General features: G+C 43.8%; 1 protein-coding gene across 5 annotated transcripts in view; it reads right to left on the bottom strand.

Annotated features, from left to right (window-relative positions):
* Positions 1-15,602, bottom strand: part of CDC42BPA (CDC42 binding protein kinase alpha) — a 333,906-nt gene that overhangs the window by 35,530 nt on the left and 282,774 nt on the right. For all 5 annotated transcript variants that reach the window (XM_019549566.1, XM_019549565.1, XM_019549564.1 and 2 more), the window contains 6 exons: positions 12,578-12,697; positions 10,326-10,406; positions 6,154-6,259; positions 5,356-5,492; positions 3,443-3,582; positions 851-932 (listed from right to left, as the gene is read on the bottom strand). In XM_019549566.1, the coding sequence (XP_019405111.1) occupies positions 851-932; positions 3,443-3,582; positions 5,356-5,492; positions 6,154-6,259; positions 10,326-10,406; positions 12,578-12,697 (666 nt within the window). The remainder of the gene's footprint in view (positions 1-850; positions 933-3,442; positions 3,583-5,355; positions 5,493-6,153; positions 6,260-10,325; positions 10,407-12,577; positions 12,698-15,602) is intronic.

The raw sequence follows: 15,602 nt of genomic DNA on the forward strand, positions 1-15,602 counted from the left end.
GGGAAGGGAGGGGAAGGGAAGAAATTCAGTATGTTTAAAAAAAACCAAAACATTTTCCAGTTAAGGGAAATTTGGTTTTGACAAAGTAAACAATGACAACTAAGACATTGTAGTACCATGGAGCACTGTGCAGTCCATGATCAAGGCCAAAAAATGGACCTCAGAAAAAGGGCAGAGAATGGTATTGTAATTCTCTACTTAAATGAAGAATACAGAGTGTTCAGTCACAGCCCTGAAGCTTGCATGGTAAGTTGCCTTTTAGCTGCCACTCTAGGTTGTGTCATGTACCAGACACACCAGCTACTGGTATGAGATAAAAGGCAACCAGGAGCTCTGGTCTATTTTGGATCCAATGATCACATCTCAAGAGAAACATTTTCTTCATTATTAGAAATATAAGAGATCAGTGAAAGGGAGATCCTATAAAAGCTGCCAACAGCAATTTTACTGTGACAATAGGGTAGTGATTTCCAAAAGGTGTACCTGCAGCATACTAGTTTGCTGCAAGAGCAGTGGAAGAAGATAATGAAAAATGGGCTGGATGGGGCCCCTGCCAGGCCAGCCCCATATGCAGAGGTTGGGCCCACAGAATAGATCTGGCCTGTGAACTGGTGGGTGAAGTGTGCTGCCGATTTTAATCCAGAAAAAAAGTGTTCCACAGATATCAAAAGTTTGGGAAACACTGCAGTAAGTTATATGTATAATTTTGAAACCATAATCTATGTATCACTGCTAACATGGATGGAGCTGGATCAGAGTGAACTATGAAGAAAAATATTAGAGAAAGGCCACTGCATCAAGCTAAATCATTCTGCCCTCTAGGTAATCAGATTCAAGTCTATATACTTACTCTAAAAATACATGGGATATCTTTTCGATTTGCATGGATGACATCAGAAGCCAAGACAGAACTCACTGAGAATTCTTCATCCCTTAGAGACAAAATAATTTAGAAATGTGGAAAAGATATTTATCTGTATAATCATAGTAACTGCAGACTCTGGAATAATGTGGCATCCCAATCTAATTTTTAAAATACCTTGATTTTCCATCCTCTTGTTAAATATTGACTTATATGATTTACCACTATGCAACACTATGAACACACAGCTAGCTATTCACTGAGATAATCTATTCAGCTTTTCTGGTTACTTCAGTTAAAAAAAACAAAACAACAAAAACCTCAACTGCACCGAAAACCTCCAGATTCACTAGAAGCTACAAACTGCATCTTAGTTGAGATTTTCTGAAAAAAAATACATACGAGTTAAAGAAATTAGCTTTTATACTAACAGTCTGCTCTTAACTCAGTGCTGGGCCCATGGAGCTGTCAATGAAATCAATAATACTGGAGTCACCAGATGATAAAATTGTTCAGGACACCACAACAACAGATCTTAAACCTCTGAAAAATCCAACAGGCTTTCTTTTAATAAGATTTATTTTTTATCATTTAAAACTCTATTTGCCTATAAAACAAGCATATTTTTCTTCTCTCCAATCATGTCAGGTCTTCTGGGCAGGTGGGCAAATGCACTTGTTTCACAAAACCCAGAAATAAGATTTTTTTTTTTTTACTAATAGCATATTCATATGTAACAACTGGAGTTATTTGTTAACCATGTAGCTGAGCTAGATTTCAAATAAGAGTGACTGAGCTTAACAAGGTCTGAGTTGTTTTCAGATGCACTAGACTAGTTTCCTGATTTCACAGCAAATGGCAGGAACAACACCTTAGCAGTAGTCTGATGCTATCACTTTTGGTATCAGAGGCTGCTTACATGCATTCAGATAATCTGGGAGCTCTCTCCCAGGTCTGTTCTCCTGGTACAGAAACTTACCCAGATCCACATAAACGTTTGAATAATAGGTGGCGGAAAGCTGGGGCTAATGGGGCTTAGCCACCCCAAAAGCATGCAGGCCAGTTGCAGGCTCTGGGCGGCTGCAGCGGGGGGGGAGGGGTGCGCACACAGCTGAACAGCCATAGCCTGCAGGCGGCCAGGAACTCAGCCTGGCCCAGGCCATCCTACACTCAGCAGGTAAATGTGTGGATGGGAAGTGGTGCAGGGGAGGGGAGGGAAGAGGCGTGGGGGGTGCAGATTGAGGACGCCGTGGGGGGGGAGGGGGATGAATAGGGCCCAAACACGTGCCTCCTGATCTATGCGTGGTGTAGAGGCAGCTGCCCCTGCTGGGTGGGCTCTGCATCCTGTGCAATGCCACCACCGAAGGCATGCGCAGGGTGCAGACCCCAGCCTGTAGTGGCAGCCACCTCTGCCCCACACACACATCAGGGAGCATGTACCCCGTGCCTGGTCTGGTGGTGCATGCAATGGTGGGAGCGCTCCCACACCCATGGATAAGCCACCCTTGCAGCATCCTACAACTTGCCCCGGGGCTCCATTCACCCCAGCCCCTTCCCCCTGTCTCTGCCTCGATCTGCCACCGTACCTCTTCCCCACAACAGACTTATGTGCTGGGGGGACATGCACGTGCACGCTCAGCTCCCCAAAATCATATTTTCTTCGACCACCTATGATTTGAATGCTGAGGCCTTGAATAGTGGAGAGCTTGCAGTTCTGACACTATGCAGCTGTGGGCAGACTTTGTACACACATCTCAGTGTGATCTACAGGCACTCTTAGTCTGCCTGGCAACAGATGGAGTGCATAGGGGACCCGTGATTGGCTGACCCAAACTGCTCGTTGTCAGCCTGTGTTCCCATGCAGCACAATGTGTGGATTGTGAAGGGGTTACTTGCTAGAGCAGCAGAATACAGCAAGTGACACACTGTTTCCTAGGGTGAGTGGGTGGGAGGATTATGTTCTCTTCTGAAAGAAGCTATGGCATGTACAGATATTCACTCTCACAGGAGTGACTGACTCTGAATGTTCCCAGGTTATTTTACTCCCGGAGTGGCCATTTTTACTCTGAGATTAAAAGCCTGAATATCTGTACACTCATGGTTTCTCCTGGGAGAGCAGCAACTAGCCCAGGAGAAAATGAATGCCTGTATGAGGCCTGAGAAACCACTTGTCATAATCTTTGCTGTTGTTGTCACTTCACACTGCTGCATACTGAGATGTAAGAACACAAAGTGTATTTGTATGGCAGCAGAGACCACACTTCAATTGTGATCATTAAGGGCCATTTGCTATAACCAAGTTAAATCAAAGATGATAAGGACAAACTAGAACAATGATAACAAAAAGATTAGTTTTTCTCTCTGGCTAAGGCCTTGTGCGGTAGGTTACACCTAGTAACGAAGTTTCACCTAAGTGTTCATTGAATTAAATTGAAAATAAGTGTTCTCAGGAGAAATGGAATTTATTGGAAAATGTGTTCTAGCTTTAAATATTGCTTGGAGATAAACCTTTCTGGGTATAACCTTCCTTTGAAAGATAAAGAAGTGAAGTTTGTGTTCTCTCAGCACTCAACAGCTTACCTCATGTCAATAACCTGGCTCACTACCACACTGGGCTGGGATGCTTTTCCTTCTGCTACATCATACAGGAAGAGTTTGAAATCACAGACCACAGCCAGAGCCCTCTGCCAACCTTTCTTAACTCCAGCTGGCTTAGGAACCTATAGTAAAACAAACAGCTGATCAACTTTCAACAAATTTGTATATTCAAAAGAAAAAAGACATAAAAAAATACAATGCAAATATTATTTTTGTTAATAAAGCAACGCACTGTTTGTTCTCCTGTTTAGAAATATGACAGGCAGCATAAACAACATTACATGCACTCAGTAAAAGACATGAGAACCAGGGGCGCTTGTATTTGTGACAAAAACCAGTTGTTTTTGCAGTTTAATTGTGTAACGCTGTACAAGTGTGGGGGTTTTTATGATTTAAATGAATTTGCTATGTTGCTATGTAAACCACATCCACATGGTGGGCTTGGGGAAGAGTTGGATCTGGCAGGTGCTGCCTGCAAGCTGGGGCAGCACCCATGCAGCTAGCATCCTTCCTGGGCGGCCCCAGGGGTGCTGCCACTGTGAAGGGAAGTACTGGGCCCCCCTGCAGCTCAGGGGCTGCATGGCTCAGCAGCAGCTTGTGTGGGCAGGCTCTGCTGAGAAAAAAAGATCAACAAGGGGCCTGATCTTTTGCCTCCCGCCCATGGAGATCACCTGCCTCCCCTGTAGGCCAGCGGGTGAGCTACTGGTGGGGGGCCCTGAGCTGCGGGGGGCCCAGACCTTCCCTCCATGGTGATAGTGCCCCCCAGGCAACACCAGCCTGCTAGCAGCCCACCTAGGTGGCCCTGTGAGGTGCTGCTACCACAGAGGGAAGGACCAGGCCCCACCCGCAGTTCTGGGGCAGCTTACCCTTTGGCTGTGGGAGACACGGGCAGGCTCTGCAAAAAAAGAAAAAAAAAGAAAAAAAAAAAAGGACTGGGCCTTTCACTGTAACAGTTTCAATTTAGGGGATTAAACCCCTGTCATGTGTACAAGCGGCCCAGGTGTGGAGCCCAAGTATCAGATTTAAACTCCACATTGTATTTTCAAAAACCTGTCCCCACATTCTTCCTTATCCAGAAACTCATGAAAAAGAAACAAAGGGCATTTATACACATACTTTTTTCCAGCGACATGCCAGAGATCCGCCACTTTGAAGCAATCTTGACTAATTGAGTCTGCTCCACACGTGAACTGAAGTGAATTGTACTGCGTCATGTGCAGTTGCATAAGTGGTAAAATGTGCATCAGTGCGCAGAAAATGGTGGCGGTGTGCTTTTGAACTAAAGCACCTCCAAGGTGTTTCAGTACAAAAGTGTGCTGCCGCCATTTCCTCAGTGCATTTTTCAAAGCACCTGGCACTGCGACGCATGCATGTGTAAAAATGCCAAAAGATACCGATATGAAGGGAAATAAAATCTTACAATGCTAAGTCACTGGCTTTGGTAGAAAATGAGGTAACACCTGGTAGCTGTTTGGTGTTCTCAATCCAGTGCCCAGATAATTAGGAAACTACCACTATAACTAAGACAGAAAGAACTACCATCATAATGCAAAAGTCCAGAGACTGACCTGAAGACTGAAACAGTCTCTCAGGTTAGAGGTAGTCTCTCCCAGGTAGGGTCAGAGAGCACACTGACACAACAGAATGAAATAAGTTTGCTGCTGCCAGTGCTATATCTGTTCTGTGAATAACTAGAGATCTTTAACCTCCAAGGTTGCCACTTTAAAATAAAAACATATATATAATATGTACATGTGCAGGCACGTGTGTATATATATCCAGTAACACACACACTCACATAGACACACATGCAGACTTATTGAGAAATAGACTTTTAAAGCTTAGAATCAGGGCAGTTAACCCCAAGCAGCTCAAAACAATCTCCTGATACTTACTCGGACATGACCTTCATATGCAGTCCCTATACCTTTCTGTGGGTCTATCCCCAGAGGACCCTTGGTCTGTTCAGGTGGAATTGGGCACACTGCTGGGGCCTTGTCTGCACAGGTCACATGGCATGAGAATCCACAAACTTACCAGGAAAGGGGGAGGAAAAAGAAGTCAATAACTCATATAAAATCTGTCTTCTTATGCAATTTGAAATTTAGGACAATAATGTGTATAAAGAAAGTAACTCTTTTGAAGCACATTCAATTGGCTAGTAATTCAATTACTTCAGTAAAGCTTTTGATAGTGAGAGGAAGAAAAGTAAAGTTCTTCATCAGTAGCTGTTAATTTTTGGACTTGAAAACTATATTGGCTACAAATAAGTCTAAATTAATTCAATCTTGAAGGAATTTAAAATGGCTACAGAATGGCAATTTTCCTTTTATTTTTCTCACATGCCAAATTCATTTTATCACCAGTACATTTGACTTCTATATATGTTGTTGGTTCCATTAAACTAAATTAAGATAATCTCTTCCACCATCAATTATTATGTTCTATATACTTCCCAGCAGACCAATTTCAGCTAATTATAGTCCATTGCAAAAAATTCTCCTTGTAACCCACCCAAAATTCTTAGCTACCACTGTTACAAGACAACAATAAGATTAGAAAACATAATTTAAAGGTAAGCATTACAGAATGGATTATTTCAGCATAATAGTAAAATTGCTTGCATAGTTTTCAATAACACCATCTGTAAGACCATAGGCACTTAAACTCATGTTTATTTTGGTTAGACTTACCTTCACAGGTGCAGCCCTGTCTTATCAAACCAACCATCAGAGATGTGCACTGATTGCATTTTGTAGGTGTATTAAAAGATTTCACTACAAACTGATGGGCCTTAGGCTGGGAAACAAACAGATACAGATGTTAGCTGCTAGCAACATACTACCATCACTTCTTGTGCAGACAGACCTAATGAAAAATGTATGTGGGGTTTAAATCTTGTGGTAGCAAAAATTAGGATTGTGCACATAATTCCTGAGCTGAAAATTGACCTTACTTTAGTTATCCATTCTTTAAAAAGTTCAAATATTATGGATTGCTATCAACTAATTTCTGTTGATACTGTCCTCTGGAAAAAAATATTTAGACTTGCACCTTGTCCCAGTACATAAATTGGCTGCCATTTCTGAAAGGAAGATGGGTATGGTCTGTCTATAAATGTCTCCCTGTTGTAGAAGCACACTTCAGAGGTTGCATTTTTTGAGCTGCTGGACAGGCAGGAGTTTTATAATAAAGGCAGAAAGTCTGCCAGAAGAGAAAAGTCATACTGGAATGCATCACTGTAGTTTAAAATTCTAACTTGTTTACTACAATGGATAACAGAGTTCAGTTTCATGATGTGAGGGGTGGGTGATTCTGTGATGTTGGTGGTAAAAAAGTGTTTAAGTTAAGAGAGTGCATGAGGGTGATTTTCAAAGGACTCCCCTCTCCTTGGCTCCTGGGAGCCTTCACAGTATTAAGTGAATGCATTCTCTCTCCACAAGATTGCCATGCAGTCACACATGGCTGCTCATGTATGCATGATGAACATTAGGGGTGTGCGAAGAGGGCAGTATTCAATTCAGATTCGGTCTGATTTGGGGGACAGTGATTTGATTCGCTGATTTGGATCACTGTCCCAATTTGATTTGGCTGAATCTGAAGATTTGATTCTGATTTGGAGAATCAATGATTTGGCCATAGACACAGCTTTATGCTTTTTCTACATACCTCAAGGTACCAGCTGCAGCTTGTGAACACTGAGATGGTGGGGGCGGATGGAGTGTCCCACAGGAGTGCCAACATGCTTAGCAGTGGACTTGGAAGTGGACCAGAAGTAGTTCCAGTCCACTTCTGGGTCTGCTGATAAGCGCACGGGGGAACCTCCCCTGCATCCCCCCAAAACAGTGTGGGGGGACCCCAGGTGCCCCCCAGACCCAAGAGGCACCAGTTGCTGAGCTGGGGGGGTCCCCCACACACTCTGCAGAGGACCGGGAAGTGGACTGAAAGTACTTCTGGTCCTCTTCTGGGTCCGCTGTCAAGTGTGTGGGGGACCCCCCTGCACTCCTGTGGGACGCTCCATCCACCCCACCATCTCAACATTCATGAGTCGTGTCTGGTACCTTGAGGTATGTAGAAAAAACAAAGCAGTGCCTATGGCCGAATCATCAAATTTCTCCAAATCTCTCTGAATTGAATTGGAGCCTTCCGATTTGATTTGCAGAGATTAATGGGTCTCCTGATTCAATTCGGATTTGGAGATTTGGCCGCCGAATCAGGCTGAATTGCCTCCGAGTCAAATCAGCAACCAAAACTTTGCACAGTCCTAAAGAATACAATGATTTGCCAAAGAGTCTACATGATATCTGCGTGGCTCCTGCATGTATTTCCAGATCTGATTCTTTCCAGGTCTGCCTAAGAAGTACAGAGCCTCTAGTGGTGTGGGAAAGAGAATGCTTTCCTACTGAATGTTCTGTGAGTGCAAAAGACCATTCAGCTATATGAATACTGTGTATGACTTGAGGCAGGGAGACCTTACTTAGATTTTTTTGACGGCTTGGAATATAATTTCCTTGAATCTGGCTTTATAAGACATTTATCAATTTACCATATTTACCTGAATCCCAGATGACTTTGAATTTAAGATGATCCCCCCCAGACCCCCTAAGAATTAGATTCTATACACGCAAAATTATAAATTTGTTATAATTTTCCATGTATAGAATCTAATCAGAGGAAGTTTGTCTTCAGTTTGTCCCCTCACTGCTGTGGCAGGGAAAGTAGCGCAGGGGGCAAGGAGCCAGACTGCTAGTGCTTCCTCCTCCCCTTGCCCTGAATGCCCATCCTTATCTCCCTATGCTTGTGCCTGACCTCTACCTCCACCAATTGCACCCCCCCAGTGCTTGCCTCTCTTTCCTCATGCCTTTTTCCCCCATCACCTGTCTCCGATGTCCCCTGCGCCTGCCTCCCCATCCCCTGCTCTTCACTGCCACCTGCCCCCCACCTGTTTTCCCCTTCCTGCCTGCTTTCGCCCTTTTCACCTTACACCGCTGCTTGACCCTGGCCCCATGCCCCCACCCTGGGTCTGCCCTCGCCCCTCTGAAGCCCCCTTCCACTGCTTACTTTTTGCTGCTCTCTGCTCCCACTCCAGGGCTCTCAATAGTGGCGGAGGCCCTAGGCCAGCCAGGCAGAAGTAGCAGTGGCAGCTCTGGGTTTGGACAAGCTGGGGCTGGAGCTGCAGCAGAAGGTAACCAGTGGAGGGGGAAGCAGACTGGAGGCATGGGGGATAGGCTGCATGGTCTCCCTCATGCTCCCCCAAGCTGCACAAGTAGGTTTCCCCTATGCATTCCCCCTACCATGTGGACTCCCCATGCTCCCCTGGCTACATGTCCCCTCCCCTGTCCCACAAGCCACCCTGGCCAAGGGCAGGTGGTGGTTCAGATCTGGCTTTGACTTTAAGCTTCAGGCTGAATTGAGAGCTGAGCCACTGCCTGCTCCAGGCTGGTATTCAAATCTAAGATGAGGCTTTTATTAACTCATGGTTTTTTGGAGGAAAAAACCCTTCATCCTGGGTTTGAGTAAATAGGGAATTCTTATGACTGCTTCTTTAATTCTTGTCCAGAGGACTGTCTGACTACAGGCTGATATCTATTTTTGAAACTCAAGAGAAACAAAGTTTCACGTTACAAAACTTTTGAAAGCTTAATATAGGATTGACCATTTAGACAAATCAATTATTATTTAGCATTATGGTGGTGCACTCCCAAAACCAGACTGAGGCTGAGGGTCATTTTTTTCTTAAGGTTTCAAAACTTCAAAATGTTTTTGTTCTGAGTTTCAAACATGGTATTGGAATGATATATTGGTCTGCAGGCAGGTCCATTCCATTGCTTAAGTAGACTTCGGTGCTATTTTGTGGTTTTCCATTATGGGTTTAAGATGCTGACACAGTCACCAGCTGCAGCATACATGTGTTTTATACTGACAGTATTTCTATACAGAAGAGTTCCCAGGAATCATTTCAGAAATACAGTTAACTGGAAGAAGCTAACATTTTCAGAAGGGACTTCAGCTCCTAAGTCACTCAGGTACTTCTGAAAATGTTACGCAGTAAACTCTTTCTTTAAAACCTATGCATAGTTTCCCACTTGTTTGAGTATATGGAGGTAATGGAATTTGTCAACCATGGATGAAATTAATTCCTCTGACTGATATTACATCTAAGTGCATGGTCTTTATGCAACTGGAGTGCAGGAAGGCTGAAGAGCAAAAATACATTTTCCCCACCCAGAGTTGTAATGTGCTACCCCACTCCCCCTGGTTACAAAAGCTGTTGGGAGGGTCCTGGATTTATGTAGACACTAATTCATAGCTCCTTCACTGGCTCACTTGCACATGCCCTAAAAATGCTCTCTCAGGCAGGCCCCACAATGTCTGGCTAGCAAAAGGATCAGTTCTGGAGCATGCAAGGGACCTATGTAAGCACCCACACATGGGTGCTTCCAGCCACACCCAGCACAGTCTATGTATATGATTAAAGTAGTATGGAGCTTTTTGCACTATTCTTTCTTACAAACAGTGAATTTCATGACTAAGCCTGAATTTCTTCATCTAGAAGAAAGCTTCTCATTTAGACAGATGATTAAAGCAGATGAAAACTGTCCCATTATCTTTCTCTATATTTTTTTCTTCCTTTACTTCCTAGTTCTGTAAATTCTCTCTAATGGTCCAAGTTGATAATTTTCCTGTGGCCAAATACCCATAATAATCTCCATGTGGTCTTTTCATTTGAAATCAGCTACTATTTAATATAATTCTTCCTCCCACACCAGCATTTCTAGGATTTCTAACAATTTTCCTAATCTGCTGTCCTGGAGTGAAATCTGTCCTCCTTCATTACAGGTTTTTAGATGGTTTGACTGACTACCTTTGGTGCTGGGAGTCCTGAACCAATATACGCTGTCCTCATGGTTGGCGTGTGAACTGAACGTGGAGGATGATCTGTGACCTAAACGCAACCCCCAAAAAAGAAGTAAGACATCAGTGTTATATAGTATCAAAAGCTTCCTGACTAAAACCAAAAGGCTACAAAAACCAATTACAAAGCAACTACAATAGGCATACTGATTAACATAAAGGAAAAACTCAGTAACATAAAATGAATTTGTAGGTCTCAGTGTAACAGGGGGGCTACTAGGGCTGATCTCCACAAGGCCCGCCCACTTGTTCTTAGGCTAACTGCCTGCCTTCTTGCCCACCATGTCTTGGTCTCAATTGATTAATTAACAGATGTAATTAGGCAGGAGGCTGTCCATTTTCTGCCCTGCTGCTAGGGGGCACTATCTGCAGTTTCATTCCTCCCCTACACCGCAGCCCAAGCCTTGCTGATGACATCATGATGTTCTCATATGCACCAGTCCCCCACGATGGGGCCCAGAATCCTACTGTAGGACCCCACCCGGGTTCCTCCCTTCAGGCGGACTCTGCCGCCGTCATACTGGGCCATATATCATCACCCTGCCATCAGTTCCCCTTCAGGTGTGGTCCCCTCACTGGGACCTTCGGCTCACACTAGCCCCGGCCCACCTCCAGGCCAGTCAGGACCCCAGGCCCCTGGCCCTTCTGACCCTCCTGGTCCTGGCCCCCACCTGGGCCAGTCAGGGGAAGCTCTGGCAGGCCCTGATGTATGACCCATATTCTTACCCTGGGGTCCCCCTCTCTGGGTCCTCCTTTACGGATGTGGGGAGCTGGGGCACCTCACACCATGACTCGTGCCTCAGGGTCTCACAGGGGACTCTCACTCCCCTCCCCGGGCAGCAGGTCGTGGTGCTACAACCGGTGTTATCTTTGACCCACACTCTGCCTCCCAATGGTGGAGGACTTATTGGGGTCAGGGCTCAGCTTTCGCTCTCTCTGGCTGAGCCCCCTTCCCCTTCACAGGGCTCCACATCGCCCTTTCTCTGGGGCTTCTGATCACTGCCCCCTCTCGCTGTGGTTCCACAGCGCTGCCCTCCTCAAACTGGGGGCTCCACACTGCTTGTAATGCCCCCTTTACTCGGGGTCTCAGGGCTTCCCTCCACAGGTGGGCTCAGGTGGCCGTAGCCGTGCCTGGCCCCAACTCTCCTCCTTGGGGTCTCAAACCCCCACAACTACCTCTGGTGTACCACGACCCACCCTAAGATGAGGACTAGGGGTTAAGGCGCCCCAACCCGCCTTTCACCGGGGTGATCACTGGCCTGGCATTACCTGGGGGCTCCTGCGCCACCGGGAGCCCCACCAGGCCACCCACTCCTGGCAGGGTGTAGTTTTCGGTCATACCCAGGACCAGGAGCCTCCTACCATCCCCTCCAGCTCCTCCCTTACCTCCAGATGAAACTTGGCAGCCCTCAGGCCAGGCAATGTTGTTGTCTCTCCACCAGCAGCCGAACTGCCTTGTTTATATAGGCAGCCCTGAGCCTAAAATGGCTGCCCTCATTAGGTACCTAGAGGCTGCCAGCTCCAGGGCCTTAAAGTGGCAGGCAGACCTAGTGCCCTACCACACTCAGCATAATAACTGAAATGAATGATTTCTCTCTTACAGGTGTCAAGAAATAGTCTAGAGAAAATGTATTCATTTAATACTAATTAAACTTATTTCACCTTTACTGAATCTCTCCTAATTTTCTGCTTTAAAATATATTTATCTAGTCAAGATTTAAATTATTTCAACAAAGTGATACAGGAGGCACCCTATTATAGGCACTGAGACTTATTTATAGTTTGGCTTGCTATGGTTTTGAACTATGATTCAGAACGAATCATAAAATAAAACTATAGTGTTAACTTTTTGTACAGACTTCTTAAATACATAAAAATATATACCAGGATGGAGGACATATTGTACCTATCAATTCATTCCATGTACATTCCTCAGCCCCAATCTTTCTTGAAATTTGATATGATCCAGGTAGACAACGTTCTTTGGGTAAATCTGATATCTTTTATTAGACCAACTCAAATCAGGTGGTATTCATCAGTGAGGAAGGCCCATGTTTAAATCCATGAATAGCCCATACTTGCAAAAAGCCTCTGCACTAGACCCTAAACTCAAAGAGAATAAACACTATTTGCAGTAGTCATTTTTGCATGAAATAAGCACTTAATTTAGGAGTAAAAGATCAAAGCATCAGCACCGAGTACCTCAATTGGTTCAATGTCACTAGCTGTGGAAGGAGACCTAGATCTTGAATGGAGGTGAGACTTGATATCTTCATCCCGTGAAGGCGTGTTAGATAATGTGAAGTTCTCAACTGAATCAATCTAGGGAAACAAGTCAGAAGAAAAACAAACAAAAAGAAATCAAGACATCAAAACTTCTGCTAACACACTACTTTTCTCAAGGAAGAGATGGAGCAGTAGAGTTTGGGAGAGAGAACAATCATATAATTACAATTTTAACCATTTTTGTAAGGAATGTAAAGGGCTTCAAAAATGGAATTTCCAAAAAATGACTAATCTAAGATTTCAATGGGACTCTTTACATGCCCAAAGTTAAGCATACGTGCAAGTGTTTGCAAGCTCTGAGCTTTAAGAAGCTCTTGCAGAGGCTGATTACACACCATTTTCAAAGGCCAAATTAGGCTGTATTTTCAAATTCTATTCTCTTTGATGCAGACGCTGCAGTAAGATTTCCCAGTGTCAGTCCCTACACAGCCCACATGAAAGCAGAATGAGTTCAATGAGACTGGGAACTAGTACAATGGATCCCAGTGAAGATTTGGACTTCAACTGGAAAGAAGCAAATATTTTAAATTAGAAAATTCACTTTTCCTATGGCAATGCAGTTTGGACAAAATTTAATGAAAAAATTGTAAGAAAATAGTTAAAATACAATTCTTGAATATTTTCCCCTTTGATAATTCTTAAGGACTGGATCATTCATACTATTCATACTATTCCAGTTTGGCAACCCCATCTCCTTTTCAAATCCCCTCCAAGTAATGAAAAATGCTCACCTTTGCATTTCTTTTTCAGTTACTGATTACTAAATTATTATGAAATCACTAAACATTAGCAATAATAATAAGAAAAAAACTCAGAAATTATACACTTCATCTGTTAGGGATACCACTTTTTTTCTACAGAAAGGAGTGTTTTATGGGAGATGTTTCTATGCATTTTTGAATTGCAAGAAAGTAAAGGCATCCATAGCATGGATGCAACTAGACGAGAGTGTTTTTTTCCCTTTGATTTTATATGATGTACAATGATGATTAATCTTAACTGAGCCACTGAAATAAATAATAGAGTATGACAGCAAGATTACATCTTGTTGTGTTGCACTGGACTGTAGTCAATATAGCTGAAAATCTTGGAAAAAATGAAAACAACGCATCTCCATCTCCGGTGAACTTTCCTATCTCTCTCTCTCTCTATATATTTTAAACAGCAGGATAACTAGATGACTCTCTCTCTATTAACAACCGAACTACTGTGAATAGTGGGGCTAGATTGCATGTCTGTGTATTCTACAGATGTATTACAAGATGTCTTTTCCAATCTTTCCTCTCTATTTCACTGAACGTTCTTGTTAGCTGTGATCAGCTACCTTGGTAATACAAGAAAGAACTGCCCAGAAACAATATACTAACTTTTTTGAAGCTGCTATTGCACCTTGGAATGGCTTTCCTGCAGCACCAAAAGACTCCACAAATTGGATTACCCTTCAAGAAGTGTTCCATTCCCAAGCCACCAGCCTGGAACATGCATGTGCAGTTTTTAAAACTATATTCATAGTAGTGAACAGGTGTAACTGTAGATTTTTATAAAATATGGGGAAGTATTCTAATTTCTAATTTTTATAAATGCTTTGAACGGTTTTAGCGTGGTTGGTGGAGAATGCTCTTCAGCTTAAGAAACCCAAGACAGAGTAAGATGACTGTAAGTTGTTCTGGTCCATGCACTCCCTTTTCATATTGAAAGGTAAAAAGTCCTACTTACCAATACACCTGTTTGCTACGTGTAGATCATGTGTTTCAAGCATTTCAGCAATTATTAGCAATAAGCAAACATTTTTTGTGCTCAGGTGCAAATTGTAACTCCAAACCCACAGTAACACCAAAAACTTCTGATGCTTTAAAGTAATCACATTTTAGGCTATGTGACAATGTCCCTTCAGGTATTTAAAAATCCAAATATGGCACTGTTTGGCACCTACTCAAAACCTCTATAACCAGAAGTAAGAGCTTTTTCCTGGCACCAATTTTTAAAACACCCAAACAATTAAATTGCAAGTGATTTTTGTTATAGCGGGGAAGAGATGTACTCTTGAAGTTAAATTTGGAGATCTAATCTGGAGTGACATATTTCAGTTCAACCAGTGTAATACAAAAGAATGGAATCTTCTGGATTGATAAACTTCCCCTTCAACCTAATACTTGCATACCAAAGCTGAGTCCCTTGAAAGAGGTATTGCAATTGTAGTAGAAACTATGAAATCTTCCTGGAGAGATCTATAAAACTTTTTGTGTTTAGCAGGTATCTACTGTACTAGTAGCAACTACAGTTATGAAAATTAAAAATTAACTTAGTACCTGACCCAGCACTACTGAAAGCAAAGACAGCTTTGCCATTCAAAAGATACTGTATCAGGAGCAGGGTCTTAGCTGACTGGATAGCGTGGTAGTTCCAGTTTAGTTCCTACTGCTGGCTGCTTGTACACCTGATGGGAGTTCAGTTCCCCTAAATTTAAATGGTGGGTTTTTAATTGGTCAGTTTTTAATTGTGAAGATTTAAAACCCACCGTTTCAATTTAGGGGCCTCCATCACTGATATGGTGAGGGACCCGATCCTTTTTCTATTTTTTCTAGCAAAGCTTGCCCATGGCCAGGATATGAACTTCCAGTGGCTCCTGAGCTGTGGGGGACCCTGGTTCTTCCTTCTGTGGTGGCAGTGCTCCCAGGGCCATCTGGGTCGGCTGCTAACAAGCCGGGTGCTGCCCCAACTCAGGCTCAGGGAAGAGTTGGATTGGTGTGGGTGCTGCTTCCAAGCTAGGGCAGCACCTCGCTGCTAGCAGCCCACCCAGGTGGCCCTGAGGGTGCCACTCCCACGGAGGGAAGGACTGGGGCCCTCCACAGGGGCTGTTCAGCCAGCCAGCAGCTTGCTCCCTGGCTGCAGGCAGGCTCTGTGGGGCAAAAAAAGCGGTGAGAGTCTTGGCAGGTTTCCA

This window comes from Crocodylus porosus, unplaced genomic scaffold, assembly GCF_001723895.1.
Source record: "Crocodylus porosus isolate Cpor-Errol unplaced genomic scaffold, CroPor_comp1, whole genome shotgun sequence".
Taxonomy (NCBI): Eukaryota; Metazoa; Chordata; order Crocodylia; family Crocodylidae; genus Crocodylus; species Crocodylus porosus.